The following is a 16,976-nucleotide window of genomic DNA, read 5'->3' on the forward strand; positions in this document are numbered from 1 at the left end:
ATAAGATCCTCACCCTAGTTGCCTAGTCAGTCATCTACTAGCAGCCTTTGGATGAAGACAAAGAACTCTCAGCTCCTCCTGTGCCATGCCTGCCTGTATACTGCCATGCTCCCACCTTGATGATAATGGACTGAACCTCTGAACCTGTAAGCCAGCCCCAATTAAATGTTGTTTTTATAAGACTTGCCTTGGTCATGGTGTCTGTTCACAGCAGTAAAACCCTAACTAAAACACCATGTATGAAGAAAAATCCCAACTGAATATAGTTTGTTGTGTTATGTAGAATAATTCAGCATTTAAAGGCCTGGATTCAAAGCTGGGCATCATGGCACACATCTATTAACCTAGTACTTATGAGGAATAGGCAGGGGGCCCAGGAATTCAACATGAACCTCACTCAGTTCCATATTGAGTTCAAGGCTAGCCTGAGCTACACAAGAGCCTGTCTCAAAGAAATAACAACTCTGTAGCTAGGCATGATGGTGCACACTTGTAATTAATTATAGTTCTCAAGGAGGAGGATCTCTGGTAGTTCGTAGGTAGCCAGGTCTGCATAGAGAGACCTTGTCTAAACAAACGAACAAACAAACAAACAGACTTAAAACCAATAATAATGGCTAGACCTTGTATAATTAATTAATTATATATGGCTAGACCTTGTCTAAATAAATGAATTAATTAAAAAACAAGGACAAAGGAGGTGGTAAAGTCGCTTGCTGACCATGAAGCAAGCCTTCTAACCTGAGGTAGGCTTTCAGAACCCAGAATGGAAAGAGAACCAGTTCTACAAAGCTGACTCCACAAAACTGTCCTCTGAACTCTACACACAATGGCGTGAGCGTACACATGCACAGACATGTGTGTGCATGCATAATAATTAATAATAATAAATTGCTTTTTTTTTTTTTTTGAGGAGACAGGGCTTCCCTGTGTAGTCCTGGCTGTCCTGGAACTCACTCTGTAGAGCAGGTTGGCCTTGAACTCAGAGATTTGCCTGCCTCTGCCTCTTGAGTGCTGGGATCAAAGGCATGAGTCACCCAGCTTCTAATATTTTCTTATGGCAAAAAATCATAGATAGATAGATAGGCTATGTCTTTTGAGTTATCATCTTCCATTTGGTAATGTTTTATACTCTAGCTTTTATTTTTTTTCCCCATCACCTTTAAAAATGTAAGTGGTAAATTTAGGAGCACTTGAAGGATGATAAATGCTTTTAAAGAAATATAACTATACAAATGTCTCAGAAGGCTTTTAGGTCACTCTGGGAGTAAAAAGGTCTGGAGCTCAGGCCACGCAAAGGCCACTCCAAGTTACTGCTTAAAGGAAAAGCTTTCCTGCCCCTCCCCACATTCCAAAGAACTCTTTGGATGATAGAAAAGTAATTAAATAAGTTACAAATACAGCGTGTTGTCTCCAAATAAACGAAACCGGTGAGACAGAAAGCTGTTAATGCACTGTTTCTATTATTTATATAGGTGATCTAGACACTGATTAGATCTGCTAGGAAGTATGACCCAAGCGTTGAAATCAATCCTTCAGAAAGGTTACTTGCTTGGAGTCTCAATGACAATGGAGTAATGGAGTGTGCACAGCTAGCTGACCCGCCAAGGGGATGGAGGAAGTCACATGGCCGCTGAGACACCTAGTGGTGAGGATCTTCACTGCACCGTTACAGTTTGCTAGTTGGGCCCCCAGTTGGACTCACTTCCTGACCAGTAGTGCAACATGGTGAATTTGGAACGTTAGGTGCCCGTTTTTGTTCCCAAACAAAGTAATCTCAGGAATGAATGAAACTCCAGAGACGCATGGCGATACATCTGAAAGGTCTGAGGAAGGCTGAGAGACCTGCAAAGTTAAATTAATATGCGCGGACCGATGCTATGGTCTCACAAGCCCTGCGGGCTCAGTTGAAGATGCAAATTCAGTTAATATTTATTAGGAAGCAAAGTTGTGTTTCATCAGGCATATTATATCCCTTCCTATCCTTTTAGGCCTCATAAAACTCAAACCAGAGGATAATTATAACTTTCATGTATTGTAATTACAACGTTTGAATGGTAAGGTCACCTGCGTTCGCTACAAGGTGAAAACTGCTCTATATGCCACTCAAACTCATTAATTTACTACACATTTCAAAACTGAGTCATATATTTATTTACTTATGTATTGCTTTTTGAGACAGGATTTCTCTGTGTTGCCCAGCTGTCCTGCCACTTGCTCTGTAGACCAGGCTGGCCTGTATCTCACCTGCCTCCTGAGTGCTGGGATTAAAGACGTTTGCCACCACACTCCAGCTTGAGCTGTGTTTAATATCTGAAGTTAATAATTGATATCTTGAGATATTCTTCAATGGTTCAAAAAAACAGTCAATGGACTCTCTCACTCATTCCAGTACATTCTGAGGGTATTACCACAGGGCCCTGAGCTTTGCTGGGTAAAAGAGAAGTTCAGAGTGGGTACAATTGGCTCAAACCCATAATCCTAGCACTCAAGAGACCGAGGCAGAAAGGATTGCCAAGGATTAAAGGCCAACCTGGGTGGCAGAGTGAAACTTTTGTTTCAAAAACACAAAATAATTGGGGTGCTTGCTATGAAGTCTGACCCAGTGCAGTTGGTTAGTTTCCCCAGAACCCATGTGGTGGAAGAAGAGAATTGACTCCCACGGGTTGTCCCTGACCTTCATAAGCATTCGGTGGCGCATGCACACATATATACAAGTATATAATTAAACATACACATGTGCGAGAATACGCACATGCGTGTGTACGGACACACACACACACAGGGCTTAGATACTGCCCTTATGGTATGTACATATTTTAGCACTGTTTCTAAACTGTTAATGTGAGCGATTATTGTAAGAACTAAATACAACCAGCTGGGCGTGGTGGTACACACCTTTAATCCCTTCACTTGTGAGGCAGAGGCAGGCAGATTTCGGAGTTCGAGGCCAGCCTGGTCTACAAAGTGAGTTCCAGGACAGCCAGGGCTATACAGAGAAACCCTGTCTCGATAAAACAAAAAAACAAAACAAAAACAAAAACAAGCAAAACTAAATACAAGGTGGTGACATGCCTTGGGAGGCCAAGGCCCAAGGCTGGCGGCTATGACACACTGCTGTGCCGACTCTTCCTTTGGTACCGCATGTTCGTGCACAATATTTGGAAAGTCTGGAGGAGTGGGGCAGTAGCAGGAAAAGCAGGGAGGAGGAAAATTCTGAGTGTCTCAAGGGAGGAAGTTATCTAACGTAGTACAGGGCAGGCTTGGCTGCTAAAAACCCACAAACCGTTTGGGTGCCTCGATGGGACTGAGAGGGCCCGTGATCCTGCTGCAGCTGTCCTTACCATCCTTACAGGCTGGTGGTCCTAGTCTCTGACGCTGTGCTTCTGGAATACAAGGCTAGACAACGTCTCTAAAACGTCATTGTACCCACTGCCTTTTCTTCTCTCATAAGGCAGGGCTTAATAGAAACGCACCAATACCCAACAGCTGGTAGTAATGTTGAATGAAGCCGGGTCTAATCTGCTTTCCAATGGCTTTGTCTCTTATTCTGCAGAGTCACCCAGCCTTGTTTGAGACCTAAGGGGCCGGCTTAATCTAACCCGAATGGTTTTGATTCTATAGAATACAGATTTTTAGTTTCTGAGACAGGATCTCAGATAGCCCAGCTTGCTCCTGAGCACAGTATGTACCCGAGTATGACCTTAAACTTCCCATCTTCTTGCATCCACTCCCAAAAGCTGGGAGCAAAGGTGTGAGCCACTGTGCTGGGCTTTTTTTGTTTTTGTTGTTTTGTTTTGTTTTTTCTTTTTTTGGCTTTTGTTTTTCAGACACAGTTTCACTGGATGGCCTTGTTTGTCCTGAACTCACTCTGTAGACCAGGCTGGCCTCAAACTCAAGAGATCTGTTGGCCTCTGCCTCCAGAGTGCTAGGATTAAAGAATTACCACTATTACCATGCTGGTTTTTATATACAGTGCTGGGGACTGAACCACAAATGTTAGGTGAGCCATATTTCTGGCCCCAAATAAAGATTGAATAAAGATTAAAAAAAAATATCCTTATGATGGGCATGGTGGCACATACCACCGAGACATACTTTTTTAGAAGAAGTCTTGTTATATAGCCCTGACTGGTCAAGAACTATGTAGCTCAGCCTGGCCTTGAACCTGCAGTCATTCTCCATAAATTTCTGGATGTTAGGATTAAAGACATGAAGTGATATCCTAGATTAATCCTTCAATTTGCTGTTAAATCCAAAGGACAATCATAATTTCCATGTATTGTAAGTACAGTGTTTAATGGTAAGATCACCTGCGTTTAGAATGCTTCAAGGTGAAAATTATTCTATACGTCTCTCAAGCACAATAATTCACTACACATTTCAAACCTGAGTGGTAATTTTATTTATTTACTTACTTATTCTTCTTCTTAAATGTATTGCAAACTTCCTATGGTATACTGATTAGACTTCTTCGACTAAACACCTTTTGTCTTAGGAGATAACACTTGGGTGACTTTAGACTGCCACTTGTTTTTGTTTGTGTGTGTGAGATGTGTGTGCATGGCCCCTCCCCAAACTGTAGAAAGTAAAACAAGACAAAGTAGTATTTAATGCGACATCCTCAGGCTCTCTGAGAGGGAATTTTTGGCGTCATTTTTATCAGGTTAGTGTAGAGGAGAGAACAAAGTTCTTATTTTGTAGGCAATAATAATATCTAAGACAGATGAAACAAATTCCTGAATATAAGACTTCAAAGCGGGCTGGAGAGATGGCTCAGAGGTTAGGAGCACTGACTGCTCTTCCAGAGGTCCTCTTCCAGAGGTCCTGAGTTCAATTCCCAGCAACCACATGATGGTTCACAACCATTTGTAATGGGATCTGATGCCCTTTTCTGGTGTGTCTGAAGACAGCAACAGTGTACTCACATAAAATAAATAAATAAATCTTTATTTAAAAAAAAAAACAAGACTTCAAAGCTAAGTGTGTAGTTTACACCTTTCATTTCAACACTTAGGAGGCAGAGGCAGGTAGATCTCTGTGAGTTCAAGGGCAGCTTGTTCTACATAGTGAGCTCCATCACAGCCAGGGTTATACAGAGATAAAAATAAAAATAAGGAGACACAATAACTAGGAGGGGCATTAAAGGGTATAGGTATCAGGAAGCTGGGGGTGAAGGGTTGTGTCTGCATGGTAGACAGTTGTCTCCCTTGGTTTTCAAGGTCTGAGCGAAGAATGGGGCTTGTAGTTTGTGGGCACATGCATCTGCGGACATGTGTGGACCCCAAGGTCAACTTAGTTTTCAGGAGTTGGTTCTCTCCTTTCACCATGTGGGTCTGAGTGGCTGAACTCAAACTGTCAAGCTTGTAGCAGGACCTGTATGTGGCCATCTTGCTGGCTCAACACTATTGGGTTTGGGAAATTTGAAGGAAAAGGGATGCTGCCAGCTGGTTGTTTTCATACCAATACTTATCGATACCTAAATATCATAAAACAAAAACAAAACAACAACAAAATATTAGTTTTGTGGGCTGAGAGTTGAATCTAGGGCCTCAAGTCCTTTACTACTGAGTTATGGCCTCAGCCATGCATAAACATTTTTTTTTTTTTCAACAGTGTTTCACTATGTAGCTTTCTTGCTGGCTTGAAACTCACTGTGTAGACCAGGCTGGTCTGGAACTCAAGAGATATGACTGCTTCTACCACATGCCTGATGGGATCAAAGGCATGTACCAGCCCCATCCCGGTTAAAACCCAATGTTTGTGAAGTGTTAAAGGGGAGGGAATAAAAAGGAAATCTGGGCTGACCTGGTGGATGCATGCTTTTAGTCCCAGCACCTGGGAGGCAGAGGCAGGTGGAGGGCTGAGTTTGAGGCTAGTCTGGTCTACAGAGGTAGTTCTAGGACAGCCAGGGCTATGCAGAGTAACCCTGTCTTGAACAAAATCAAAACCAATAGAAACACTCATGTTCCTCTCCCATGATTTGTGCTTGTAAATTGTTACTGTACACACACATGGAGTCACATACCTCATTTACCCTTCTGCTGGAGAATAAAGTGAGTCTTCTGCATGTCACACAAGCCAGAACCCCAAAGGCTGTGTCCTCAGCTCTCTCCCTACTTTTTTCCTCTTGGACAAAGACTGCATTCACTTAAGCCTAATGGCAAATTTTATAGTATTACAACAAACGTGTTGCTATGAAATAGTGATATTTTTTTTCCTTTTTCTTTCTTTTTTTTTTTTTTTTTTTTTGGTTTTTCAAGACAGGGTTTGTCTGTATAGCCCTGGCTGTCCTGGAACTCACACCCAGCTTCCTTTTTCTTAAATCTTTACTTTTATTTATTCATTAATTTTTTTTGGAGGCAGGGTTTCTTCGTGCAGCCCTGGCTGTCCTGGAATTTACTATGCAGCCCAGGCTGGCTTTGAACTTGGAGTCCTTCCTGTTTCCAAAGTGCTAGGATTAAAGGCATATGTCAAAACAACCAGGGCTTTTATTTTATTTTATTATTTTTATTTTATTACGTTTCATGTAGCCCAAGCTGGTTTCTAACTCAATGTAATTGATAATGTAAAGATAAACTTGCAGTCCTGATTACTAGTGCCTCCTCCTCCCAAATTTTGGGCTCACGTGTTTGCCAATCTGCTAGCCTCTGATAGGGTTTCAATAAAAGTAAAACCGTTGAGATTAAACTCTGTGAAATTGACTCTAACTTCATTGGCGTAGGAAGAAGAGACAGCACAGCGAAGATGTTAGCCAAGAATAGCGGACTACTCATAAGAGGAAAGAAAATAGCCTTTCAGCGCTATCAGGAGCTGATAAGGCCCTGGATATTTAATTTCACGCGAAAGTTGCTGGGCATGCCCATTCAAATTTCTTCCAACAAATCACAAAGGCGTATAGACAATTTCTTATCCATTTATAGGTCAAATGGAAACCCCAGCCCTCCCTACCTCCCGCCTCTCACTAGGGAGCCAATAGGGAAAACTTAGGTTTCATCATCAAGTACTGTACTTGCCATTGGCTGTCCGAGCTGTCAATCTAGGGAAGGCGGGCCAGGCCGAACTGTCCTATTTAAGAAGAGGACAAAGGCGGCGCGCAGCTTGTGTCGTCCGCCATTTTGTGCTCAGCAAGGTGGCAACCACGTTCCCTGAGCGACTTCTCCGCTTCTGCCTCGACCGCCCCTTGACTACAGCTATGTCTCGGGATCGGTTCCGGAGTCGCGGCGGCGGCGGTGGAGGCTTTCACCGGCGTGGAGGAGGCGGCGGCCGCGGCGGCCTTCACGACTTCCGCTCTCCGCCGCCGGGCATGGGCCTCAACCAGAACCGCGGCCCCATGGGTCCGGGCCCTGGCGGCCCGAAGCCGCCGCTCCCGCCTCCACCTCCGCACCAGCAGCAGCAGCAGCCTCCGCCGCAGCAGCCTCCGCCGCAGCAGCCTCCGCCGCACCAGCAGCCGCCGCCGCCGCACCAGCCGCCCCATCAACAGCCCCCGCCTCCGCCGCAGGAATCCAAGCCTGTCGTCCCCCAAGGCCCCGGCTCGGCGCCGGGAGTGAGCAGTGCGCCGCCGCCGGCGGTCTCGGCTCCGCCCGCCAACCCCCCGACCACCGGCGCTCCTCCGGGTCCGGGTCCGACCCCGACTCCGCCGCCCGCCGTCCCCTCCACGGCCCCCGGACCGCCTCCCCCGTCGACGCCGAGCAGCGGAGTCTCGACCACCCCTCCACAGACCGGCGGCCCTCCGCCACCGCCCGCCGGGGGCGCCGGGCCCGGGCCTAAGCCGGGGCCAGGCCCTGGCGGTCCCAAAGGCGGCAAGATGCCCGGTGGGCCTAAGCCTGGAGGTGGCCCGGGCATGGGCGCTCCTGGTGGCCACCCGAAGCCACCACACCGAGGTGGCGGCGAGCCCCGTGGGGGCCGGCAGCACCACGCGCCCTACCACCAGCAGCACCACCAGGGGCCCCCTCCCGGCGGACCGGGACCGCGCACAGAGGAGAAGATCTCCGACTCGGAGGTGAGTGGGTTCTCGAGCAAAGCTGTCCGTTTCCCTAAGATGGCGGCGCCTGCCTACCCTCGGCGTTTTTTTTTTTTTTTTTCTTCCCCCCCCGCCCGCAGCCTAGAGGGCCTCCATTTTGTCCCCTGCCGGAAGCGCTCCTGCGCATGCCTGCGCAGGCGGGGCGGACGCGCGGCGGGCTGTGGAGGCCGCTAGGGATTGGCTTCCAGCGGGAGGGCAGCCTTACGTGGTGGCGGTAATGGGCTAGAGGCTAGCGGTCCGGTCCCCTGGGACCCAACCAGTGCACGTCGGAGGTCTCTGCTGTTGGGAGAAAACAGGGCAACTTGGTGCTGTCTTCCTAGTCTGCATTTAGAGCTATTTGTTGAAGTCAGAACTGTATTGATTGGCGTTTGCTGATAGAGTCGGATGTGTTTGAAAGCATTTTGTGTGCTCTGCTTCATATGGATTAGAGTTAGAGATCCTGTTGGATCCCCAAATATGGTTCAACCTGGTAGTCCTCATGGGAAAAAAGGGAGATCGTTAACGAATGCATGATGGCCTACTTTGGGACCACTAGACTTTTTTTTTTCCTGCTTTGGTGTATGAATTCCGTCCGATTTCTTTATTAGGGATTTAAAGCCAACTTGTCTCTCTTGCGGAGGCCTGGAGAAAAAACTTACACACAGCGCTGTCGGTTGTTTGTGGGGAATCTACCTGCTGATATCACAGAGGATGAATTCAAAAGACTGTTTGCTAAATACGGAGAACCCGGAGAAGTTTTTATCAACAAAGGCAAAGGGTTCGGGTTCATTAAGCTTGTGAGTGTAATTTTTTCCCCTTTTGTGAAAGTTTTGAAGGCATGCTTTTAAATGGGAAGAATTAACGGGCCTTTAAGTTTTTTCATCGATAGAAATCAGAATAGTGTGCATTGGGGCAGGGCCTCAAAGACAGACCTTTAGCCCTCGGGGTGTTGGGAGGAGGCGTGAAGATAGCTCTTAAGGGGTAGAAGTGGGAAGGGTTATTATAAAAAAATTGAGCACTAGCCAGTTTTGAAGTTGTTAAAAGTATTTCTGATATTTGCAGGAATCTAGAGCCTTGGCTGAAATCGCCAAAGCTGAGCTTGATGATACTCCCATGAGAGGTAGACAGCTTCGGGTGCGATTTGCCACACACGCTGCAGCCCTGTCTGTTCGAAATCTCTCTCCTTATGTTTCCAACGAACTTTTGGAAGAGGCCTTTAGCCAGTTTGGTCCTATTGAAAGGGCTGTTGTAATTGTGGATGATCGCGGAAGATCTACAGGGAAAGGCATTGTTGAGTTTGCTTCCAAGCCAGCAGCAAGAAAAGCATTTGAAAGATGCAGTGAAGGTGTTTTCCTACTGACAACGTAAGTTGTCTTTAGTTCATGTTTTCTTTCTTTTTTTTTTTTAATAATTTTGAGGGATAGTCTAAATAAAATTGGAAGTTAAGATGAGGAATAATTTCTGTTACTAGGACTCCTCGACCAGTCATTGTGGAACCACTTGAACAGTTAGATGACGAAGATGGTCTTCCTGAAAAACTGGCCCAGAAGAATCCAATGTATCAAAAGTAAGACTAAGCTTTTGGTGCTCTAAAAGAGAAGTTAGTGATTTCTAATTCTGCTTAGAACTTTTTAGAACATTAGAAACTTTTTAGTTTGGTTTTTTCTGGTTGGTCTAGAATTTTCTGTTATGGTGTTTAGGCTGACTAAAACTCTGACAGTCTCCTGACGTCCGTCACACAAGTGCCAGGATCATAGATGTGAGCCATCAAGCCAGTGTTAGGAATACATTTTACAGTGTTGCTTGAATATGCTTAATACACATCTCTATCGGATATATTTTCTTATTTATTTTTCCTTTTTTTGAGAACAAGGATTTTCTGTAAACCCCTGGTTGTCCTGGAACTTGCTTTTTTAAGTTCCCACCTTTGTCTGCTTCCCAGAATTCTGGAAATAATAAGGATGTTGCCACCATATCTGGCATAACTTGAAGCTGTTGGATAAAAAGTACATTCACATATGATCCACATAATGCTAAAGTTGAATGAGATCTACTTGTTATTGGGGGGGGAAATGAGCCTGGATAAGGAATTTGCTATAGAAAAGGGGGGAAGATGGTGTCTCTTTTCTACTTTTCCTACTTCTATCATTTTCTTTGTGCTCATTTATCCCTATCCCACCCCCCCACAGGGTTTCTTTGCCTAGTTCTGGCTATTCTAGAACTATAGACCAGGTAGGTGGCCTCTGCCTCCCCAGTGCTGGAATTAAAGGCATGTGCCACCACTGTGTGCCCTTGGGGGGGAGGGTGTTCCTTCTAACTTTAGTTTTAGACATATGGTCTCTGTAGACCAGACCGGACTAGAAATACATCACCATGCATTCTTGGCTTTTTGCTTTGTTTTATATATCATAACTTACTATTTCTAGAGTTAATACATTTGTCTAGGAGGCTAGTTCCAGGGCTACATGGTGAGACCTTATCTCAAAATGGGTGAGGGATTTTAAAGAAGATGGTATTAGGCTTAAGCAAAGGGTTGGGGGGTGAAAGGTAAAGAAATGTTGACAGACCCTTCTTTAAGCAATGTCAATTTAAGTGGTTTGTGTGTGTGGGTGTGTGTTTGGTTTTTTGTTTTGTTTGTTTGTTTGTTTGTTTTTTTGAGACAGGGTTTCTCTGTATAGCCCTGGCTGTCCTGAAACTCACTTTGTAGACCAGGCTGGCCTTAAACTCAGAAATCCGCCTGCTGGGTTAAAGGCGTGTGCCACCGTGCTCCCCGCTATTTTTTTTTTAAGTTTTATTTATTATTTATATGAGTGTGCTGTAGCTGTCTTCAGACACACCAGAAGAGGGCATCAGATTCCATTACAGATGGTTGTGAGCCACCATGTGATTGTTGGAATTTGAAATCATGACCTCTGGAAGAGTGGTCTTAACCACTGTGCCATTCCCCCCCCCCCCCCCCCCCGGTCAATTTCGTTTTTAATGTGTGTATGGCTTTCCTGTGTGTATGTATCTGTGTGTGCCTGATTCCCACTGTGGCAAAGACAGTGTCATATCCTCCACTCCTGTTATAATTTGCTTTGTGGGTCTGGGACACAGACCTGGTCCTTTGGAAGAACAGCTGTGCTCTTAACTGCTGAGCCATCTCTCATCTCCTTGTATCATTCTTGATTAGCTTCATGGTGTTTCCTAACACCATTGAACAGGATTGCAAGTTGGGGGCCTTAAAAAAACACCATATGGCAGGGAAAAGACTACCTCTTGTGGTTTCTGTGTCCATTCTTGGTGCTGGGGATCAAACCTAGGGCATTCTATTATTACGTTACGTGTTCTACAAATGTCTTAACAGTGGGCAATAGGTATACAGGTACTTAAAGTTTTTGTTGTTTTTGGGGGGGGGGTTCAAACTCAGAAATCCCCCTGCCTCTGCCTCCCAAGTGCTGGGATTAAAGGCATGGGTCACCACAGCCTGGCTGTACCTAAGGTTTTCATTCATTTAGTTTTTTTGAGTTAGGGTTTCTGTTCTGGAACTCAGATCTTCATACCTTGAAGCTGTAATTAAAGCCATAAACAACCATACCCAGGTGTAAGGTTTCTAGTTTTCTTAGGAATTTCAAAGATACGGATTCTCAAAATTGCTTCTGTATAAATTATCTATTGTCAGGGAGAGAGAAACACCACCTCGTTTTGCTCAGCATGGCACATTTGAGTATGAATATTCTCAACGATGGAAGTCCTTGGATGAAATGGAAAAACAGCAAAGGGAACAAGTTGAAAAAAACATGAAGGATGCTAAAGACAAATTGGAAAGTGAAATGGAAGATGCTTACCATGAACACCAAGCAAATCTTTTGCGCCAAGGTGAAAAAGCCTCAGATTTCATTGGTAAAGATCAGTTTGCATTTTAAAGTGTCCAGAGCCTCATTAACAATCTAAAATATTCTCAATGTTTAGATCTGATGAGACGCCAGGAAGAATTAAGGCGCATGGAGGAACTTCACAGTCAAGAAATGCAGAAACGTAAAGAAATGCAGTTGAGGTATAGTGTTGAATTCAGCCTTTACTTATGTATTCTGACATGTAAATAAGAAGTAATAAGTGCAAGTTTGTATTTGAAGGAAAAGATTATTGCCTGTGCCAGAGTTGTGCTATTCTAGAATTATGATCTAGAGTTTATTCTTTTATGAACATTAAGAGTTTAAACTATTTTCTATTCAAAGACAAACTTTTAGCTCTTTTTCAAGTAGTTTTTTTCTGAAACAGGTGTTGCTGCATGACACTAGCTGGAGATCCATATCCCTATATGACTCTTGTTTTCTTTTGTTTTTTTGAGACAGGGTTTCTCTGTGTAGCCCTGGCTGTCCTGGAACTCACTTTGTAGACCAGGCTGGCTTCGAACTCAGAAATCCCCCTGCCTCTGCCTCGCGAGTGCTGGGATCAAAGGCGTGCGCCACCACGCCCAGCTTCCTGTATGACTCTTTTTAAGATTTATTTATTTAATGTAAGTACACTGTAGCTGTCTTCAGACACTCCAGAAGAGGGCGCCAGATCTCGTTACGGATGGTTGTGAGCCACCATGTGGTTGCTGGGATTTGAACTCTGGACCTTCGGAAGAGCAGTCGGGTGCTCTTACCCACTGAGCCATCTCACCAGCCCCCGTATGACTCTTAAGTACTGTGTTTAAAGGCAAGGGCCATCACACTTAGCTTCTTAAGTTTTATGCATGGATGACACTGGTTTATATGCCTGAAAAATATTTGTAGGCAAGAGGAGGAACGGCGTAGACGAGAGGAAGAGATGATGATTCGCCAACGTGAGATGGAAGAACAAATGAGACGCCAACGAGAAGAAAGTTACAGCAGGATGGGCTACATGGATCCAGTAAGTTTTTATCCATTGTAAGTGTACACTCACTCAAGCGTGGCTGTTTTGTTTTGTGTGTACAAACTGCTATCAGATCTTGCTGGATCAAATGCCATGTAGCTTGTTTGTTTTGATAGTTTAACCAGTTTTCAGGACATTACTGCCACAATGACATAGGAAAACATGCATTATTCTTGAATTATTTTGTGGTTTTTGAGGCAAAGTAGCCTTGGCTGGCCTGGAATTCTCTATATACATAACACTACATCGGTATGAAACAGATCAGCCTAACTCTGCCTCCCAAATGTTGCAATTAGAAGTATATCCCACTGGATAAATTTTTTGTGTTCAAGTTTTTTACTCGAGTACATGGTATAGCTGTCATATGTAATTAAGAGTTTATTTTTGTGTTTTTCCCTCCCCAGAGAGAAAGAGACATGAGAATGGGTGGTGGTGGAACAATGAACATGGGAGGTAAGTGAGAGACTTTAGTTATAGCTAGCACCGCCCAGCAGCAGCATTCTGTTAGGATAACCACTGTCTTTGTTTTCCTAGATCCCTATGGTTCAGGAGGCCAGAAATTTCCACCACTAGGTGGTGGTGGTGGCATAGGTTATGAAGCTAATCCTGGAGTTCCACCAGCAACCATGAGTGGTTCCATGATGGGAAGCGACATGGTAATGTATCCTGTGGGACATAGTACAAAGGAGATTCTTAATTTCACAACTTGAGTATTTTATTTTTCCTCTCTCTTTCTCTCTTTTTTTAAAGTAGCTGACTGGACTTTCAGTTCCCCCATTGTGTAAATATATATAATACTGAGGACTACTTTGGCAATGTAGAACTATGTGTGGTAACCCAAACAGATAGGGTTGCCACCAAGAAGTCAATGCTGTTATGTTAGTATGTGGAGTTAATCTTTGGCAATAAGTACACAGGTAGTTTCCATTTTATTGTCTGTGCACTTTTGAACCTCCAGTGCATGGCAAATCCAAATTTTAGATGCTAGATAATTGTATATGGTTTTCTTGCATCCAAGTGAGAAATGGCACAGTGCCCTTTTGTGGTGTTTTCCATAAGTAGGAGTCAGACTTGAGGCTTGTAGTCTTAAGCATGTTAGAGTGACAGGTAGGCCTTTGACCTTATTTGTGGTTTCTGTTTCTAGCCCATGAAAAGGGGAACTGCCTAGTGTTTTGACTCGTCGTTTCCCACCTGTTGGGTCTCTCTGTAGGTACATCTAAAAAAAAAAACCTGATGTTTCTACTTTGCTACAGGGTAGCAAAAGTCAACAATAATTGAAGCATACTGAAGGTGTGCATTTGTTCTGAACCCCTTGATGCAATCATGCTTTATCTATATGGAGATAGCCTGTCAGGTGCTTTAAAATAGTCAAATGAATTTTGGTGTGAATGGCTGCTGTAGGGGTAGGGCTTTACAGATCCTTAAGAACTGCATTTTGGTGGGAAAAAATGTAGCTAAATTGATTCTAAATAATTCACCCATAGGCTTTTGTCTCAAAGGAGCTACAGTTGTAGCTCAATAGGATTTATTTTATAAATAGGAATTTAAGGTTTTAGTGTGAGACTACATTTAAAACCTGCCTACTGCTTTTGAGAATTAAAGTAAGCATTATAAATGGCTGGATATACTGATAGGTTTCTTCAAATTGAACTTAACATTTTGGTCTTAAAAGTATTTTCTAGAAGGCACAAGATGTATATATTAGGTGACTAGTTTGACATATGTTTAGGCTATATGACATATGACATATAAACCTATGTCTAGACATAGGTTTATACATTTAACAGTTTCTGGGTCCTTAGTGTAATATAACTGAAGCCTCAAATTTTTCTTTTTAGCTTTTTTTGTAGAAGCTATACACCTGAAGACTTTCAAAAGAATACAATTTAAAGTCTGTTCAAGTAGTTTTGTAGTGTTTTTGTTTTTCAAAAGATGAATTGTAGGAACAGTTAAAGCCTTGTTCATTCAGTTTTTATTTTTATTTTGATTAATTAGTAACTGGGCTATTTTGAGTAGAATTTTAAGTGGAGTGCCTGTGTGTAGGGTTCTGCTGTTAGGATATGTGGGTTTTATTTTATTTGTGTTTTAAAGTCAAAATACATAAAACTAGATGGATAATGAAGTCATTCACTGCTTTACTGCAGTCACCCTAGCTTGATGATAGGCTGTTCTGAGAGATAACCTAAAACATGGATTCATAACAAAGTGACAGTGCACTTTCCAAAACTAAAAAAGCTGGACTCTGAAGTAGGTGGGCCGTATATTGTGCTTGTAACAATGCAGAAACATACTGTGCATGTATCTCTAGTTAGTAGTGATGGCTCTGAAGTGTGGAATGCTGTGAGACTGTGGCAAAATAAGTTTTTGATGAAGTTACTGTGCCGGTTACGTGGGAAAAAAACCCTATTTTTTTGTGCTTTTTCTTTTTTGTAGTCTGGTAGCATTTTATTAACTTCATTCCAACCTTTTAAGATTTCTGCAACTTTGCAGATGTGTCTTAAGATCTTGAAAAGCACACGGTTTCTTATGCAGCACATGCCACTACCTGGTGAGTAGGCCTTTGTCCTTCATTGAGCGAGTTGCTTTTGTCTGACTGGACTTTGTAGGCTTGGAGATGACTTTGTGTTCATACCTGGACAATCGTGTCAGTGGATTAATCTGATGTGAATTTTGTAGAACTCATTTTTGGAATGGGTTTTCACATCTGCACTAATTTTTGAATTTTTTTAGCACTACAGGGAAGATCTATTCTTTGAAACAGGTGTATGAGAATGGCTCAAGTGGGAACATACCACAAGGCATGTATTACCGTAAACTAATTTTCAAATTACCCTTTTTTCCTTTCTATGTTCCCGGTACCTGTGGATCGACTCATTGGTGATTGTATCGACGAACGTTGACTACGGAACCTTCTAAAATATTTACTTAACACACATGGACATCAACTACATTTAATGAACTGTTAATTACTGTTCCAATAGCGTACTGAGCGCTTTGGGCAGGGAGGTGCGGGTCCTGTGGGTGGACAGGGTCCTAGAGGAATGGGGCCTGGAACTCCAGCAGGATATGGTAGAGGGAGAGAAGAGTATGAAGGGCCAAATAAAAAACCCCGATTTTAGATATTTAGGCTTTCATTCTAGTTTGGTTTTGTCTTTTCTTGTTTAGATACCACTTAAATTCTTGGCATTTTAGTAAGAAAGCTACCTTTTTATGGATGTTAGCAGTTTATTGACCTGATATTTGTAAATGGCCTGTTTGGGCAGGTAAAATTATGTAACGCAGTGTTCAAAACAGGAGAAAATTTTTTTTCATTTACTTTTTTTTTTTAACTGTATAATGTTTCTCAAGTTAATGGCAGTGTACCTTGTGCCACCGAATTTCCAAAGTGTACCATTTTTTTTTACTGTGCTTCAAATAAATAGAAAAAATAGTTATAATACTGATCTTCAACTTTGCTATTCATGCTTCTATGCACATTAGGTTAGGTATTTCACTTGGAAAGCATGAGCGTGTGTAGGCCTTTGAGTGGCATATGCCATTTCTGGGAAATGTAACAGGAGGCTAAGTACTGCTTTCTACAAATGGTGCCCCCCCCCCTTGTTTAAAAAGAAATGCATACTGAAGTAATTAGGATTTGTTTGGCATTATAGGAAGCAGGCTGGTGCTCAGCATTTTTAAATGGTTATGTTAGAAAAGTTGAACTTGCAAGTCTTAATTCAGGAACATGTATTAAGATTATGGATGGGTGAAAACTATTGGTAGTGAGAGAAAGGGTTTGTTATTTTGGTTAAATGGATCCTTTATGGCTCTATCTAATACTCTTTCCTTGAAAGCTTTTTGAAAATGGAAAGATCATCTTGTTGCGTTTCTCCCTGTTGTTTTTTAAAAGAATCCCAAGCCCTACAAATGGCTTGTACTGAACTTTTGCATTTGAATTAAAGATTGTTAAACATGAAGCCTTTTCATGTATTACTTCAAGTGATTTAAAAGAGGGGACTTAGTCGGGAATTTTAACTTGAAGAGTTAAGGGTTAGCTAACTATAATAAGGACTAGCCTTATGTACTCTAACATACACCTCCCTGTGTTACTTCT

At 43.0% G+C, this 16,976-nt stretch overlaps 1 protein-coding gene across 1 annotated transcript; it reads left to right on the forward strand.

Annotated features, from left to right (window-relative positions):
- The first annotated feature begins 7,076 nt into the window (after positions 1 to 7,076).
- Positions 7,077 to 16,839, forward strand: Sfpq (splicing factor proline and glutamine rich). Its single transcript, XM_021160410.2, has 10 exons — positions 7,077 to 8,002; positions 8,611 to 8,799; positions 9,065 to 9,366; positions 9,474 to 9,569; positions 11,664 to 11,860; positions 11,954 to 12,038; positions 12,763 to 12,880; positions 13,288 to 13,336; positions 13,418 to 13,539; positions 15,865 to 16,839. Exons 1-10 carry the CDS (start codon positions 7,196 to 7,198, stop codon positions 16,000 to 16,002), a joined length of 2,103 nt encoding a protein of 700 aa, XP_021016069.1. The 5' UTR covers positions 7,077 to 7,195; the 3' UTR covers positions 16,003 to 16,839.
- Positions 16,840 to 16,976: the final 137 nt, after the last annotated feature.

This window comes from Mus caroli, chromosome 4 (genome assembly GCF_900094665.2).
Source record: "Mus caroli chromosome 4, CAROLI_EIJ_v1.1, whole genome shotgun sequence".
In the NCBI taxonomy this organism is placed as follows: Eukaryota; Metazoa; Chordata; class Mammalia; order Rodentia; family Muridae; genus Mus; species Mus caroli.